This window comes from Erythranthe guttata, chromosome 4 (assembly GCF_056151865.1).
Source record: "Erythranthe guttata isolate IM_541 chromosome 4, IM_541, whole genome shotgun sequence".
NCBI lineage: Eukaryota > Viridiplantae > Streptophyta > Magnoliopsida > Lamiales > Phrymaceae > Erythranthe > Erythranthe guttata.
In genome coordinates, this window is record NC_142536.1 from 6,076,141 (window position 1) to 6,090,394 (window position 14,254).

At 33.5% G+C, this 14,254-nt stretch overlaps 2 protein-coding genes across 3 annotated transcripts; one reads left to right on the top strand and one right to left on the bottom strand.

The window, feature by feature from the left end:
* Positions 1 to 1,247: 1,247 nt before the first annotated feature.
* On the top strand, positions 1,248 to 3,930 carry LOC105972330 (mitochondrial import inner membrane translocase subunit PAM16 like 1). 2 transcript variants are annotated; one of them, XM_012997277.2, is made up of 5 exons: positions 1,248 to 1,418; positions 2,128 to 2,187; positions 2,715 to 2,802; positions 3,296 to 3,426; positions 3,537 to 3,930. In XM_012997277.2, the coding sequence occupies exons 2-5, from the start codon at positions 2,185 to 2,187 to the stop codon at positions 3,663 to 3,665; spliced, it is 351 nt and encodes a 116-aa protein (XP_012852731.1). In that variant the 5' UTR covers positions 1,248 to 1,418; positions 2,128 to 2,184; the 3' UTR covers positions 3,666 to 3,930. The 2 variants fall into 2 exon arrangements, with proteins under 2 accessions (XP_012852731.1, XP_088672835.1); XM_088816709.1 differs by having other exon boundaries at positions 1,329 to 1,624.
* A 292-nt stretch (positions 3,931 to 4,222) lies between these two features.
* BON1 (Calcium-dependent phospholipid-binding Copine family protein) lies at positions 4,223 to 11,298 on the bottom strand. The gene is made up of 16 exons (XM_012997275.2): positions 10,935 to 11,298; positions 9,274 to 9,321; positions 8,645 to 8,793; positions 8,509 to 8,557; positions 7,648 to 7,704; positions 7,069 to 7,254; positions 6,836 to 6,970; positions 6,524 to 6,585; positions 6,332 to 6,434; positions 6,134 to 6,248; positions 5,681 to 5,757; positions 5,456 to 5,593; positions 5,189 to 5,353; positions 4,902 to 5,015; positions 4,658 to 4,754; positions 4,223 to 4,564 (listed from the first exon to the last, which is right to left on the bottom strand). Exons 1-16 carry the CDS (start codon positions 11,076 to 11,078, stop codon positions 4,470 to 4,472), a joined length of 1,734 nt encoding a protein of 577 aa, XP_012852729.1. The 5' UTR covers positions 11,079 to 11,298; the 3' UTR covers positions 4,223 to 4,469.
* Positions 11,299 to 14,254: the final 2,956 nt, after the last annotated feature.

Here is a 14,254-nt window from a genome sequence, read left to right on the forward strand (position 1 = left end):
ATTTTATTATTATTTTATTATTAAAAAATATTTTAAAAAATTACAAAATAAACACAAAATTGTGATTATATATTTTTTTAATATTTGTATTTATTTCTATAATATTTTATATTATTATACATTTTTAAATAAAAATAACATATAAAAAATAAAAAAAATAAAAAAAATAAAAAAAATAAAAAAATATTAATAAATCCGGCTCGCGAGCCGGCTCGCGAGCTGATGAACAACTAAAATCGGGCTCGAGCTCGGCTCGTCAGAAAGCTCGAGCTCGCGAGCTCGAGCTCGAGCTCGAAAACCTCGAGTCCGAGTTCGAGCTTTTTACGAGCCGGTTCGTCGAGCTCACGAGCCGGCTCGGCTCGTTTACCACCCCTAGTTATCGCTATAAGGTTCTACCGTCTAGATAGTAGGGGCTAATAACATATTTGGGTGGCAAGATTCACATTTTTCCAAACCCTCTACTAAAATTAAAGTCCGCTATTAAATATTATTATTTCATTAAACTAATAGCACCCCTCCCCGAGATTAATTTAAGGTGACTAAACAAGTAAATAATTATTTTATCCTTCAAATGACATGATAATTTTGATTAATAAAAATATTTTATAGACAAATCATATATAATAATATAATTTAACAGATTCAATACAAAATCGAATTCGATGAACCAAACGCCTTACTAACTAACTAATTAATTAGTCGGTAAAAAAATAATTGAATTACATTTAATCCAAACTAACTCGATATAGGTGGTGTTTGCAAATGATTATTTCAAAGCAGAAGTTCGTGATTGTGCGTTAAGTCAGTTTTAAGTGTTTATTTCTAAAAGTTGGAGGTGTTTGCAATTATTCCGAAAATAAACTTAAATAAAAAAAAACAAGGTTAGGGGTGCTTTTAAAAAAATAGCTTAAATCAGATTATTTTTATAGAAGCAAAAGAAAAAATTAAATTTACAAATACCTGAAAACAGATTATGAGCAAAAAAAGCTCATAATCACTTTCAAAAAACTTTTGCAAACACCACAATAATCTAAACTAATCCAACATAGATACTGAATGAGCCCTTAGGAGACTTGAGGTATGTTAAAAAAAAATGTATTAAAATGAATTTGCTACATTTAAGAATAAATTAAAATCAAAATAAAACCTTCTTTCATTCATTGACCACCTAAGGATAAAAAAGAACTTTCGAGAATGATAAATTAATTGAGTAGGCTATAAGTAAGTAACAGCCTGAATATAAAATTATAATATTCTGAAAAATAAGAAATTATCGGCTGTAATATTTTACCCAATTTCAAAGAGGAAGTCGCTCATCTTCGTCTTTCGCGAGGAAAAATAAAAAATCCCCCTTTTTCTTCCGCCGGGCATACGAACCCTAATTTCGGAACATTATTTTTTTTTTCTATATAATTTCTGTAAGTTGGGTTCTAATTTTCTTGTATATTATCTGGAGATATATATATTTATTCTAAATTTGAGATTATCGATCATTTATGATACTATTTGATGTTTAATTTTTCTCTGGCTGCTTTAGGTAGGGGGGAAACGGAAAATAGAATAGGGTTAATTAATTATGGAAGTGGATATTCAATTATTTGAATTTTCGTGATTTATGTGAAAGGTTCGTGGATTAATCCTGTTCCGTATATTTTTTCGAATTTTTTTTTAATTTCCAGTATTTGTTCCTGTGCACATGTTGCAGCAGGGAGTTTCGTCGAAAGGTTTCGTTTTTCTTGTTTATATGTATTACTTTTGGGGGATTAGGTTCATGAGTTGTTTAATTAGTGTGAATTATGACTTAATAGCTGGAAAATTAATGTCGTTTCTCGAACATTGAGGATGTATTATGGTATGCAAGAAATGATGTTATTGTGTAAACTTAGAAATTACAAGAAGGGGTTACATGAGGTTGCATCCGTTTACTTTTTGATAGAGCGTTGAGGTCATTTTGAAATATGTATGTAGTTGAAGGTCTTCGTACGAAAAATATATTTCCAATATTTGATGGCCATATTCGCGACACTGTTGAGTTTAAAGATTTCGTTTTTTCATATTAACCAATCATTACATAGTTGCAAGTTGGATCATGCGAAATCTTACGTATTGCTCCTCTTTTTGTTGCAGGTTCTTTGGATTTGGATTTCAGATATCAACTAACGACACTATCTTGCCTCTCTAGCTATGGTATGCTGCCAGTCCTGGTCTAATGTTTGTATAATTAATTAGATTATTTTTGGCTAGTGTCTTAGAATGTCGTAAGATCTTTTTTTTGTTTTTATTAAATGAAAATTGTTATGTACTTGACTTGAGGACACACACGGTCGCACCCTACCCAACCATTTTTTTACTGAGGTAAATTGGGGAAATTTCAAAAGGGCCCATGTCGAACTTACTTGACTGATTGAATTTACGAATTTGGTTCGTTTGATGATCCACGTCCTCTTTGTTTTTCATTGTCTACTACCTTCTATCTGTTCTTTCCCTTAGGATTCTTTGGACGTGTTACTAGGAAAGTCTCGTGTTTCTATGATATTTTCTAAGAACATTTCTTTTCATCTTTGGCAAGTCTATTCATTGTCTCAATCTCCAGTGAAATAACTTCTATTTGCTTTGATCTGCTTGTTCAGTTATTCATTATAACACAGTACATGAAAGAAATCATCTCCACATACACGAGATGTATAGACTTTTAATAAACCTTATTCTTGCAGGCTGCAAAGATCCTTGCTAATTTAATTATTATGGGTTCTGGAATAATGGTAAGAGCGCTTGCTCAAGCCTACCGTCAAGCTCTCGCAAGTAAGTTCTCCTCAGAATTTTGATTTAATTTTGTAGCATTTAAGAATGGTAATATAGGCTACGCTTGTTCAAGTGGCGGTTGTCGATTATTCCTTGCTCTTCTTAGTGCATTGATTTGAGTAGTTTTGGGGTTAAGGGTGAGATATATTTTGGTATGCAGATATCAAAGTATTTGAAATTATCACTATGGCATTAGTGTCGCGGATCAGAAATTATAGTCCTCGTAGGCCTCGTTTGAGAATGAGGATAGAACTTGATTGACAATATAATCAAGATTTGTCAAATGTTCCGGTTTAGGGTTTAGGTTTTAATCCCATGATTAAAAAAATAGCCAAGATTATCAATCCCGTCAACATTCTCATCAAACGATGCCTTACTTTTCTGTGCCACTTTCTTCCCTGTGAGAGAGAGTTAAGTTGAACTCGAAACATTCGTAAAGTCAGTTGATGTTCATGTGTCGTCCTCCTCACAATTGTTTCACGGTATAATGCAGATGCCTCAAAGAACGGCGTTGCTCAAGAAGCAGTACAAAACATTAAAAGAGGTGGTAAAGTGATGTCTGAGTCAGAGGCGAGACAAATCCTCGGTGTCACCGATAATTCAACCTGGGACGAGATTTTGCAGGTGTGTTTTCTATACATATATATATACACACACACACAATGAAGTTTTTTCACTTATCGGTTTTGTCAATGTAAATGCATTTTCATCAACTTGAGGTTTTTTTTTTCTAGAGGTACGATAATTTGTTTGAGCGAAATGCCAAGAGTGGGAGTTTTTATCTCCAGTCGAAGGTTCATAGAGCCAAGGAATGTTTGGAAACAATTCATCAACCAAAAGAAAAGGAGCAAAGTGCGGATTGAAAGACTACTTTTTTTTTTCTTTGTTTTCATCTCGGTTCTCATGTACCGGTTTTGCCTTAACTTCAGTTTGATACGAATAATTTCGTCGTTTGGGTGATGGTCTTGTATTAGTATAAATTAAAAGTTTATTATTGCAGTGTATGTTACATTACAACTTGTTTTGCTGCTGCTTGTAACCATTTTTCTGCCTGTGCTCTAGCTTTTAGTGCTTTACCAGCGAAAATTATTTTTGAATAGAAATTTCGGGAATGCCCTTCGAGATTTTTGTAATTTTGTTTAATTTTGGTCTTTTAGTTCGGTCAACGGAGAGTTTAAATTTGTTGACATTGCTGATTAGTCGCCACTGGATTTTAAGTTGATCTATTGTTGCACCCATTGTAGTCAAAATTGGGATTCAAGTAAAGTTCGAAAAGGATGTAAACAACTAAATGCAGTAGGAATTTACGTATTCCTTATAAATTCGAATAGCATGCCAAAATGTGAATAAACGACTAGTAGTTTCTAGCATAAATTGTTTTTAAAATATGATAAAAAAAATATTTAATATAAAAAGGAAGTGTGTAAAATATTGTTTGTTGATTTCTAATTGCAAAATGCTTCTTCCTCAAGAAGATATCAGAGATGTCGATAGACCAAAATGTAACAACCGTACCGGAAAAAATTAAAATGGAACTTTACGCTACAGTTTTACTGAACAGGAATAATTTCTTTTCAATCAGTTTCCAAAGAAAACGAAGCGTGACCTTTCAATAGGCACAAAAAATAACCAGAGAGAATATTCTGTATGTACATTTGTAGATTCGATTAAGCATTTGGACGGATACCTCTAGCTCGAACGTATGTCAAGAATTGGGACGGTAGCTCTGCTAGAAGCGATTGAACAACAGAGACCTCTCCATCTGCAAAAATCGATGATCGATGCTATTAACATTTTTAGATTGCTGATATTTAATATAAAGGGATTTATTTTTCTTAATGGAATTGGATCTTACTCTGTACATCCCGAAAAGGGACAAACTGGACTATATCGCGTGATGCAACCCGTCCAGATGAACTTTCGAGTCTTTCCCCTTTATCTGCATCTAAAATCTGACGAAAGAATGGAAAAAAATATTGCATAAAACTGGGAAACGGGCGTTATTGATCAGAAGATATTAATTACTGAGGTTAAAAGAGGAAATTAATTTCGACAAAAGTAGGAAGCATACTAGGAAGAAAAGAAAGAAAAGCAAATACCTCCATTTCTTTAAAGTCAGCACCTCCAACTCCAACAATAAGAATGGATAATGGCAGATCAGATGCCATAACAAAGGCATCCTTTGTTTCCTGGAGGTCCGTTATCACTCCATCCTAATACGAGTTTAGAATATAGAAATTTGAAATATGAAATCAGATGATTATGACTAATGATTCTAATACTTGCAGAAGAGAGGGGATATTAACAAGAATACAAGAGAATATCGAGAACCTTGTTACTGAAAACTATAAGTTGAAACATATTTTTTGTGTCTACAGTATATTACCGTGATAATCAGTAAAACAAAATACTTTCTTTCGTTTCTCGCAACAGATGCACTAGCTATTTGTGCAGCATTTGTAACTATGTGCCCAAATAACGTGGGTCCTGCTAATGAAACATTGTGAAGAGCACTTGTATATGCCGTCATAATTCCATGGATTCCTTCGACCTGGAAGAAAATAGGGATTCTTAATAGAGAGAAAATGGAAGTATTGCAAAGATATATATATATATGCTTAGAGAAATATGTTGATGGGAGTTAGGGTTTCACCTCACAGTAGTTACTGCTGCCATTTAAGTTGAAGCAATGTGATACTGGACCGTCGATTGGGCGCGCTCCAAAACCCCAAGCAGGGAACTTTTTGTCATAATCGTAGAACTGCAGCACTCCACCAACGTCTAAAATTGCCTAAATTTAGAGAGATTAAATTAGTTTTTGTCCTTTCTCTCATATCCATCATGGACTTTAGAATGTTTGTTAAGGAGTATGCCTCACTCTCTGATATGCATTTGGCCGTCCTGATGGATCAATGTAGTGCAGTGAGTCGGGTAGGCGGGAATTACCATTTGAAGCTGATAACATGTACCAAAAATTAGTGAAAACCTATTCAAACTCTCCGATGAAAGAAATCTAGGACGTTATACACACACACACACACACACACACACACACACACACACACACACACACACATATATATATATATATATATATATATATATATATAATTGAAACAATCGACTTGTTCATAAAGTGAAAAATTTAGGAGCCTCGATTATGATCTGATAACCAGCCAAAGGACAAGTCAATTCTAGAAAGTTAAGTATTGTTGAAAGCTAGTGAAGTTCAGTATCAAAATGCACTGAAATCCAGTCATGAAAAGTTAAACAAATTTAGAATTAGCTCAAAGCCAAAGAAAATGCATGTTAAGCTTGCAAAATAGTATACCCGTAAAATCAATCGCCACCATGAAATTCAGCTCATATCCTCCAGCCAAGTAATCAAGGAATGTATGCTGGATGTTCTCTGAATATTTGTCCACAAACAACTGACTCTTTAAGACCTACATGACAACAAAGATACAAATAGAAAGCAAAGGATTAGTATTCTTATACAAGATTCATCTTGAATAACAAGTTCTTTTACCTTGTTTTGGTGATTTTGCCCGACTGACAATGGGACAAACATATTCTCTCCCGTTGCAACAGAATGCAGCTTTTCTAATCCAGCCAATGATTTTTGAACTTTTCTGAACAATTAGAGTAGAGAACAGGCAAATCAGAATCTTTAGAAACAAAAATCAGTTAGCAGAATTGACCAAAGTAGACAGTTGCTTACCCCAGTAAATCATGTTTTCCGTTGCTATTGAAGTTAAAACACTCGACAGTTAGTGGGCTGTCCTGCAATAGTTAGAACCTTATTAAATTAAAACCCCATTGAATTGCCCAAAAAGGAAAACAAGAATCTCCGGATCCAATAAATGTACACGATTAGTTAACTGCAATTATAATGTATTCATTTGACACTGCAAAGCAAATACAGAGTCCATAGCAGAGTGTATATACAGTGGCATAAACTGATGGCAAACAAGATTATTTGTTGAATTGCAGTATCATAGTAACTCAAATTTCTAGCACCAAATATATGTACCTTGCTTCCTACTTGCTGAATGCTCAAGGAAACTTGTTTCCATTTTGGACTGTGGTCGTTTTTCAGGACTTCAGTTTTACAAATTGGAACTAATATTCCACTCTCTGTGATTTTTGATATTATCAGAAAAGGATCCTGCGAAAATCAAACAGCAAAAAACATTTTGGTCAGCTTTTCCAACTTCAAATAGAATCGGCAAACAACGCAAAATCAAGGGAAAAGTAATTCCTTACGCTCTTTGAGAATAAATCTTTGCCCTCCAAATCTGAGCATCTCAATATCAACTCTACTGAAGTCTTTGATGCAAAACTTTCTTCAGCATGAACTGTGAGCTGACCACATTTTCGACTATGGGCGGGAACAGAAAATTCTTCATATGTAAGATCTAAGGTTACTATCCTGTTTGTTTTCATGACAATCTACATGAAAGAAATGAGAAAAACACAAATGAAGATACTGTAATTACTGATATGGAAAAGCTCTTAAAAAATGGGCCGAAACAGATACCGAAAGTCCAGAAACCAACTTACAAAATGGCAATTATCCAGCCAGAACAAATTGAATTGCAATGAGCCAGATGTGCGCAAGTAATAATGAAGCATTCAAGTCAAGGGGTTGATATAATTATTCCACTATCACCGTAATTATTGTAACACGAGAATCAGAACAATTTAAACACAGTAGCTTTTCCATAAAATTATAAGCAGATAAACAAGAAGTCTTGAAGGTGCAACACATTGTAGTTTCTGTTTTTCTCGTTGGCTGTACATGTTTAACATAGAAAACAAAGTGAGGATGACACAAAATCATACCTCTGATAATGTACAACTCGCCTCACCAAGAAACTGCTGCTCCTCCAACTTTAATACCTATGCAAGAATAGAACATTTGAAGCAAACCTGTTATTTATAATTTTAGCAGGTGTATATAAAGGAGAGCCGGGCAAACATCGAATGAGCATCTCAACAAACTATACAACACGTGCATTACAAACAACACTCTGTATATGCAGACAACAAATGCAGTTTATAAAAAAAAGCTTTAGATAAGCTTCTGCAAGAACACCTAAAAGGTTAATGGGAGCAGGAAAACTAGGAGTTCGTTTTACCCACAATTATACCCTTGTATTAGACACTTCCATGAGGAAATCACAGAATTAGACCTAAAAGTGCACCGAAATCAGGAGACCAATTTCAGGTTAAGTTGTACAGTATTTAAACCGCATATGTGCTGACTGTAAAAATTAGGAGTTTTCTTAGATGCAGATAGAACGGTTAATTTGTTTAAATGGCAGATGTACGAAAATTTGGGGAGAGAGGGAGACAGTAGAGAGGAGGACCGAACCTAGAGGCAATTCCAGGAAGTGGGTTGATTGGAATAGATATTTCGGCTAATGATATAAGAAATTAATCACATGTAAACCTACACATTATTCGAAGTGGCAACTTCAAAATTTATATTCAACCTCTTCACATTTCACAACACTCTACTATCATGATTCAAGGATTGTACACATAAGTAGACTAAAAATTATAGAACTATGTATCCAATTCAAGTGAAACAGTAATGGATTAAACACCAGAAGAGATATGATGTCAATGCAATAGAAAACATGCACTGAAATTTCTATTCTTTCTGATAAAAGCCATATATATCATAAAGGCATTTGATACCTTTACATCCACATTGTGGAACTGAGTGTCAACATCATAGACACGAAACCTGCAATGGAAGCAGTTCCTTGAGATACGTAAGACCAAAAAACATACACAACTTTGGTATAAAAGTATATGCTGGATTAAAACTCACACCAAATTCTGCACCATCTCGAATTGATAAGTAACCATATATTTTCTTATCCACTTGGGACTCAATGAATTCAAAACTACTTCTGTGCGACCAAGCTCCTGAAGCGAACCATCACTTCCTTTCATATAAAGAACCACCATGGGATCACTCTGAAATGTAACAACAATAGTGAAGTGGTAGGTCAGTAGATGAAAACCATGAAAGTATACAACAGCAATCGTTATCACCAACTTACTGAAAATCCGAAGATATGTCAGGGTAGCAATAAGTATGTTTATTATATCCTAGAAAAGTTGGATACAATAAAGAAACAAGTTTAAGAAAAACATTGTGCATAGCCTGTATGGCTACACACACAGACACACATATAATCAGAAAATGGTGTTACATTAGTTTCATATATGATCAGAACAATTAAGGGTTCCACTTCAGTTAAAAGAGTTATCAAAGGCGAAATAGGAGAAGATGCTAGCGAAAACCTAAGCAACTGGTAATTAACAAATACAAGACTACACAAGGAAACAAGCATGCATATCGAAATATTTATGGAAATAGACCAAGACGCAAAGTAATAAGATTGTCTAAATTATGAAATATATGGAATAGATGTTGATAATTGAACAACAGACCTTGGAGAGCACATCTCGATCTCGTAAGTTTTCTGCAGATAGCGACAGCTGCAAAATATGCCAAGAAAAGTTAAAATGGAGAGCTTGAATAAACCATTAGAGAGAAGTTAGTTACAAGGGGAACTTTGTAGGACTTGAACTGTAAAATGACTAACAATTATATCATCGCAGCAAAACAAACTATGAAGAAGTCATGGAAGCTGACCCTGGGTAAAGATCACATGGATGAAATTACAGGTTGACCTAGGAATATTCAATCCCATCATGGACATTTATTGTATCAAATGAGAAGTGATAACTCTATAGCAAAAAGTCATATAAGGTCATACTCAATGACTATGCTTGAGCTAAATTCAAGTGATTGACCAATGTGAATTAGATCACTAAGTAATTATGGTTTCTAACATCTGATCAGAACGGGGTTGCTTATTTTGTTTTTACATTGAACTCAATTGCTGCAACTGACACAATCATGCACAGATACTAACCAAAAAGAGATCATGTAACCAAGCAGACATCAATTTGCTAGAAATTGATAAAACTTAATACTCAAACTCTTAATATTGGTCACAGCTCAAATTCTCAAATTTCAAACGCCACACTTGTGTACGACATGTTTTGGATAAGAGTTGATTATTAGCAAAAGTTATTTTGGAAATTTCAATCACTAAGTTTGAAAAGAAGATTCAAAATCTAAACATCTACCTCATGTAACTTAGTTTTTTGCAAACAACATACATGAATACACAGTTTATCGCAAGTACTTGCATGAAATCCTGACATTGGACAATACTTTGTAGCACGCAAAAAATTCTTTACAAATGTAGCCCCAGAAGTTCGCTAATTGGTGCAAAGAGGTTCTTGTTGTACATCGTTTCAGGCCGAAAGCTTAAGCAATGAGTCCCGAGTCCACAAACATAAGATCAATTTGTTGTCTGATGTATGACTTTCCTCAGATACGAACTTATATACCACCTTTCACGTGAGAGTACGCAGATCACCAAAAACTCTCCTAGAGTGCACTGAACAATCCCCAACAATTTCTCATACTTGTTCCCAGAAATATGTTTAATTTTTTTTGCACTTTCAAGTTTTAACTAATTCACAAGAAACAAAAGTATTCTCAACTTTCCAGTTCCTCCAAGGGCAAGACTGTAAAATCAAGGCATCTCGTAGTAGCTACTTTCTTTCAAGTGTTCCCAATGTTGACCAACTTTCAGCTGTGAAACCAATTGTCAGGGATACCCTAGAAGAGGATTCAAATCCCCCAATATGCAAAATATACATATGCGGAGCACAATCTTAAGCCAAATATTAAATCCAAGGACTCGAGATTCAAACATCGATATAATCCAACTTGAAGTTCACCACACATGTCAAAAACCTAACAATTAACATACATAAGGATTTCGATTGCATCCAATTGGCTCAATCTCACCAATTATTTCTCCAATCCGCAAACACCAAAGTAAGAACTGCGTGCAACTTTGCAGTACGAAATCCAGTAGGCATTTTCAATTAGCTAGTACGCCATCAACACACACACACACACACACACACACACACACAAGACGGTAAACTCTAAAACGATCGATTACGATAAGCAAAATGGTAAAACAATCAAGCCATTCGACAAAGGTAAAATAAACTGGACTACAAACCTCGATCTGAGAGAAGAGTCCATTGTAGCCGCGAGACTTGAGGAAGGCATCGACGGCATCGTTGGCGGCTTTGGCTGCCAAACTGGAAGTGGAGCCTCCGACCGCCGACTGGCCGCCGGAGACGTCAGAGCAGCAATTTCCCATCGCCGGCGTCAACTGAATTTGGGGGAAGAGAGAGAAACAAAATTAAAAAAAAAAGTAATTAATTAGAGATACTATACTACGTGATTCGCATATTTATAGAGGCAGGCAGTCCACGGGGACTTCAAAGGAGAGAGAGAGAGAGAGAGAGGAGGCGGACAAAGAAAGAGATGAGAGACAGTGCAGCAGTTAGTGAGGAGGGACCCACATGTCTGTCTGTCTTGACTCCGCGTTTGGCTATATCATTATCAACCAATTATGTATCGACTAAGGGGCTGTTTGGCGATTAAGGCTAAATCAGCTGATTAAGAAGATGGTGTTTGTCAAAAATTATTTAAAAACAAAAGTTATGGACTGTAAATTACGGTAGTGTTAGCAAAAGTTTATTTAAATGAAGAAGTTATGGATTTGTGAGTTAAGCTGGTTTTAAGTGTTTATTTTTAAAAGTTAGGTGTTTGTAAATTTGCTGGAAAATCAACTTAATTAGAAAAAATAGGGTCTTGAGTGCTTAATAGATTATAGTTTAAAGTTGTTTATTTTAAGAGAAACATAAACAAAAATTCATTTTGCAAACACTTAAAAATAAATCATGGAAAATAAAATCATAATCTATTTATAAAAGTTTTTGCAAACACTACCTAAGTTGGTTTTAAGTGTTTATTTTCTAAAAGTTGGGGGTGTATGTAAATATTTTGTAAAATAAAGTTAAATAGAAATGACATGTATAAAGATGCTTTTAAAAAAATAGCTTAAAACAATTTATTTTAAAAGAAGCAAAAGTAAAAATTAATTTTGCAAACACCTAAAAATATATAATGATCAAAGAAAAGCTCAAATCACTTTCAAAAAGCTTTTGCCAACACATGGTACAAAATAGAGTATATTTCTACATGCATAAGACATCTTAAAAACCGTATTTGAGGTGATCTTATTTCATTCAGAACATTTTTGCACTTTATAATTCGCCCTAACATATATATGTAAGTGGTGTTTGTAAAAAAAATTAAAAATAGATGATGAGCTTTTTTCAGTACATAATTCGTTTTTATGTGTTTGCAAAACAAGCTTATGCTTTTGTGTCTCTTAAAATAAGTTGTTTCAAACTATAATTTTAAAAGCATACATGTACCTACTTTTTTTTTAATTGATTTTTTAGTTAATTTGCAAACACCAACTACTTTTAGAAATAAGTACTTAATCTCAACTTAATTCACAATCACTAATTTATACTTTTAATTAAGCTTTTACAAAATGTTTGTTTCAATGGCAAATATTTTTCTCCATTAAACTTGTTTGGATTGAATCATTTGACGATTAATTTCAATAATTTTGTATTTTGAAGGATTTGAATATGAGAATGATTTATAATATTCTCAAATGGCAAGAATTTGAATGAAAAAAATTGCTCCAAGGTAACTTAAAAATCGATTTTGATAAAAAAAAAAAAAAGCAGTTTAATGTTTATTTATATTTTGAGATGCGACGTTTCCAAAATGTTTGTAAAATCAAATCTTTTTTTCCTTTTAGTGAGGACTAATTGTGTGCCATTATATATGTTTTGAAATTGAACATGTGGAAGGATGATGGTTCATATATCACATGCTCTGTCTTCCCATGCTGATTAATGTATATGTTTAAGATATTTGCACATGAATTGTTACATTGGCCGAAATCGATAATCGAACTCTCGGAATCGGATGAGCTATCTATACCCACGCGGATTATAAACTAACGTGGTGTTTGCATTAACTATCCTTTTTTTTTTTTGTTGTAATGTTACCGTTATCATATTCGAACAATTTTTTTTTTTTTGTAATAAAAATAGAATTAATGGAAAGATTATTTTAGTTATATTATATATGTTTTCTAAGATTCATAATTTCATATATATATACATATATATATATATATATATATATATATATATATATATATATATATATATATATATATATATATATATATATATATATATATATTATTAATTACAATTACAATTCAATTAAAACGGAGAAGTATTGAATATTGAATAAAAGCAATGTCAATTATTCCGGCGGCGAAAAACAATTTGTAGAAACTCTGGAAAGTTGAGGCCAACAGTTAAAATGTAGATTAATTAGCGCTAATGCTAATGCAAATGCTTTATGAGAACGTTAATTACTTTTTTGGCTGCGATTAGTATAACATTTCATGCTGTACTTTAATTTGGTGCCTTTATAAATAATGTTGCCCTACATCAAATCATCTACGTACCAAATGGCATCCTTTTTGGGGTTTATCATCATCATTATTATTTTATTATTTATTTATTTTTATTGTTAATAATATATATCTTTTTTCTTCTTTACACTCTCGCACAGAACGGTCTCTAACTACTTCATGCCTTAAACAATTAATTGATTGTGGACTTTTATCGATATGGTCTTACTAATGTGGTAAATTGCATCCAAATTCAGACTAACAATCTTTCCTGCTTTATTTGGGAATCTAAAATGTTAAATGTCGTTTTAATTTTACTAATATTGTTTTGACTTGGAACCTGATTTTGATATATTGCTATTTTGATTTGGCAAAATTCGAAACACGAAAACTGTAGTCCTTTGGGTTAACTTTATAATCCAATTTAAATCTGCTAGATTGGATGCCGTGTGACAAAGTTATGTATGAATGACTCACATTTTGAATTTTAGATACATCAATACATCAAAGTTGTGAATTTTAGATACATCAATACATCAAAGTTGTGGGCAGTATCCATTGATTCATGTATATCTTTCTCTTCCGACATCCAATTTTAGTGATTGAAGTTGGATTAGAAAACTAACTCAGAATACTACAAATTCTATTTTTCGGGTTTTGCAAAATTTGGAATTAAAAATAATCAATATCATGTTTGAAGTCGTAACGGTATTATTAAAGCTCGAACGACATTTATCACATCCCTTTGGAAATTGAAGCCGTGAGTTAGCTCTGATATCATTTGTCGGACCTCATGCGCTATCAGTTGTTCTAAAATCTTTAGTGTTAGAAAAGGCGCAAAACCTAGTCTTATAATACATTCAACACACACAATCGTCCACGCCATTCGATTGTGGACGAGCTACCCAGACCTCCTCATATGGATAATTGCTGCAAAACCCACGCTAACAAATATTGGCATATCAAAGTCAAGAATTGAC

Bases quoted from the DNA above. Each gene is read 5' to 3' on its own strand.
- BON1 (XM_012997275.2), bottom strand. From the start codon at position 11,078: ATGGGAAATTGCTGCTCTGACGTCTCCGGCGGCCAGTCGGCGGTCGGA. The intron at 8,558-8,644 runs GTGAGTTTTAAT...CTTCCATTGCAG, and splicing joins GAGATGGTGCAGAATTTGGT to GTTTCGTGTCTATGATGTTG. The intron at 7,255-7,647 runs GTATGATTTTGT...TCTTTCATGTAG, and splicing joins CGAGTTGTACATTATCAGAG to ATTGTCATGAAAACAAACAG.
- LOC105972330 (XM_012997277.2), top strand. The intron at 2,803-3,295 runs GTAAGTTCTCCT...GGTATAATGCAG, and splicing joins CTACCGTCAAGCTCTCGCAA to ATGCCTCAAAGAACGGCGTT. The intron at 3,427-3,536 runs GTGTGTTTTCTA...TTTTTTTTCTAG, and splicing joins CCTGGGACGAGATTTTGCAG to AGGTACGATAATTTGTTTGA.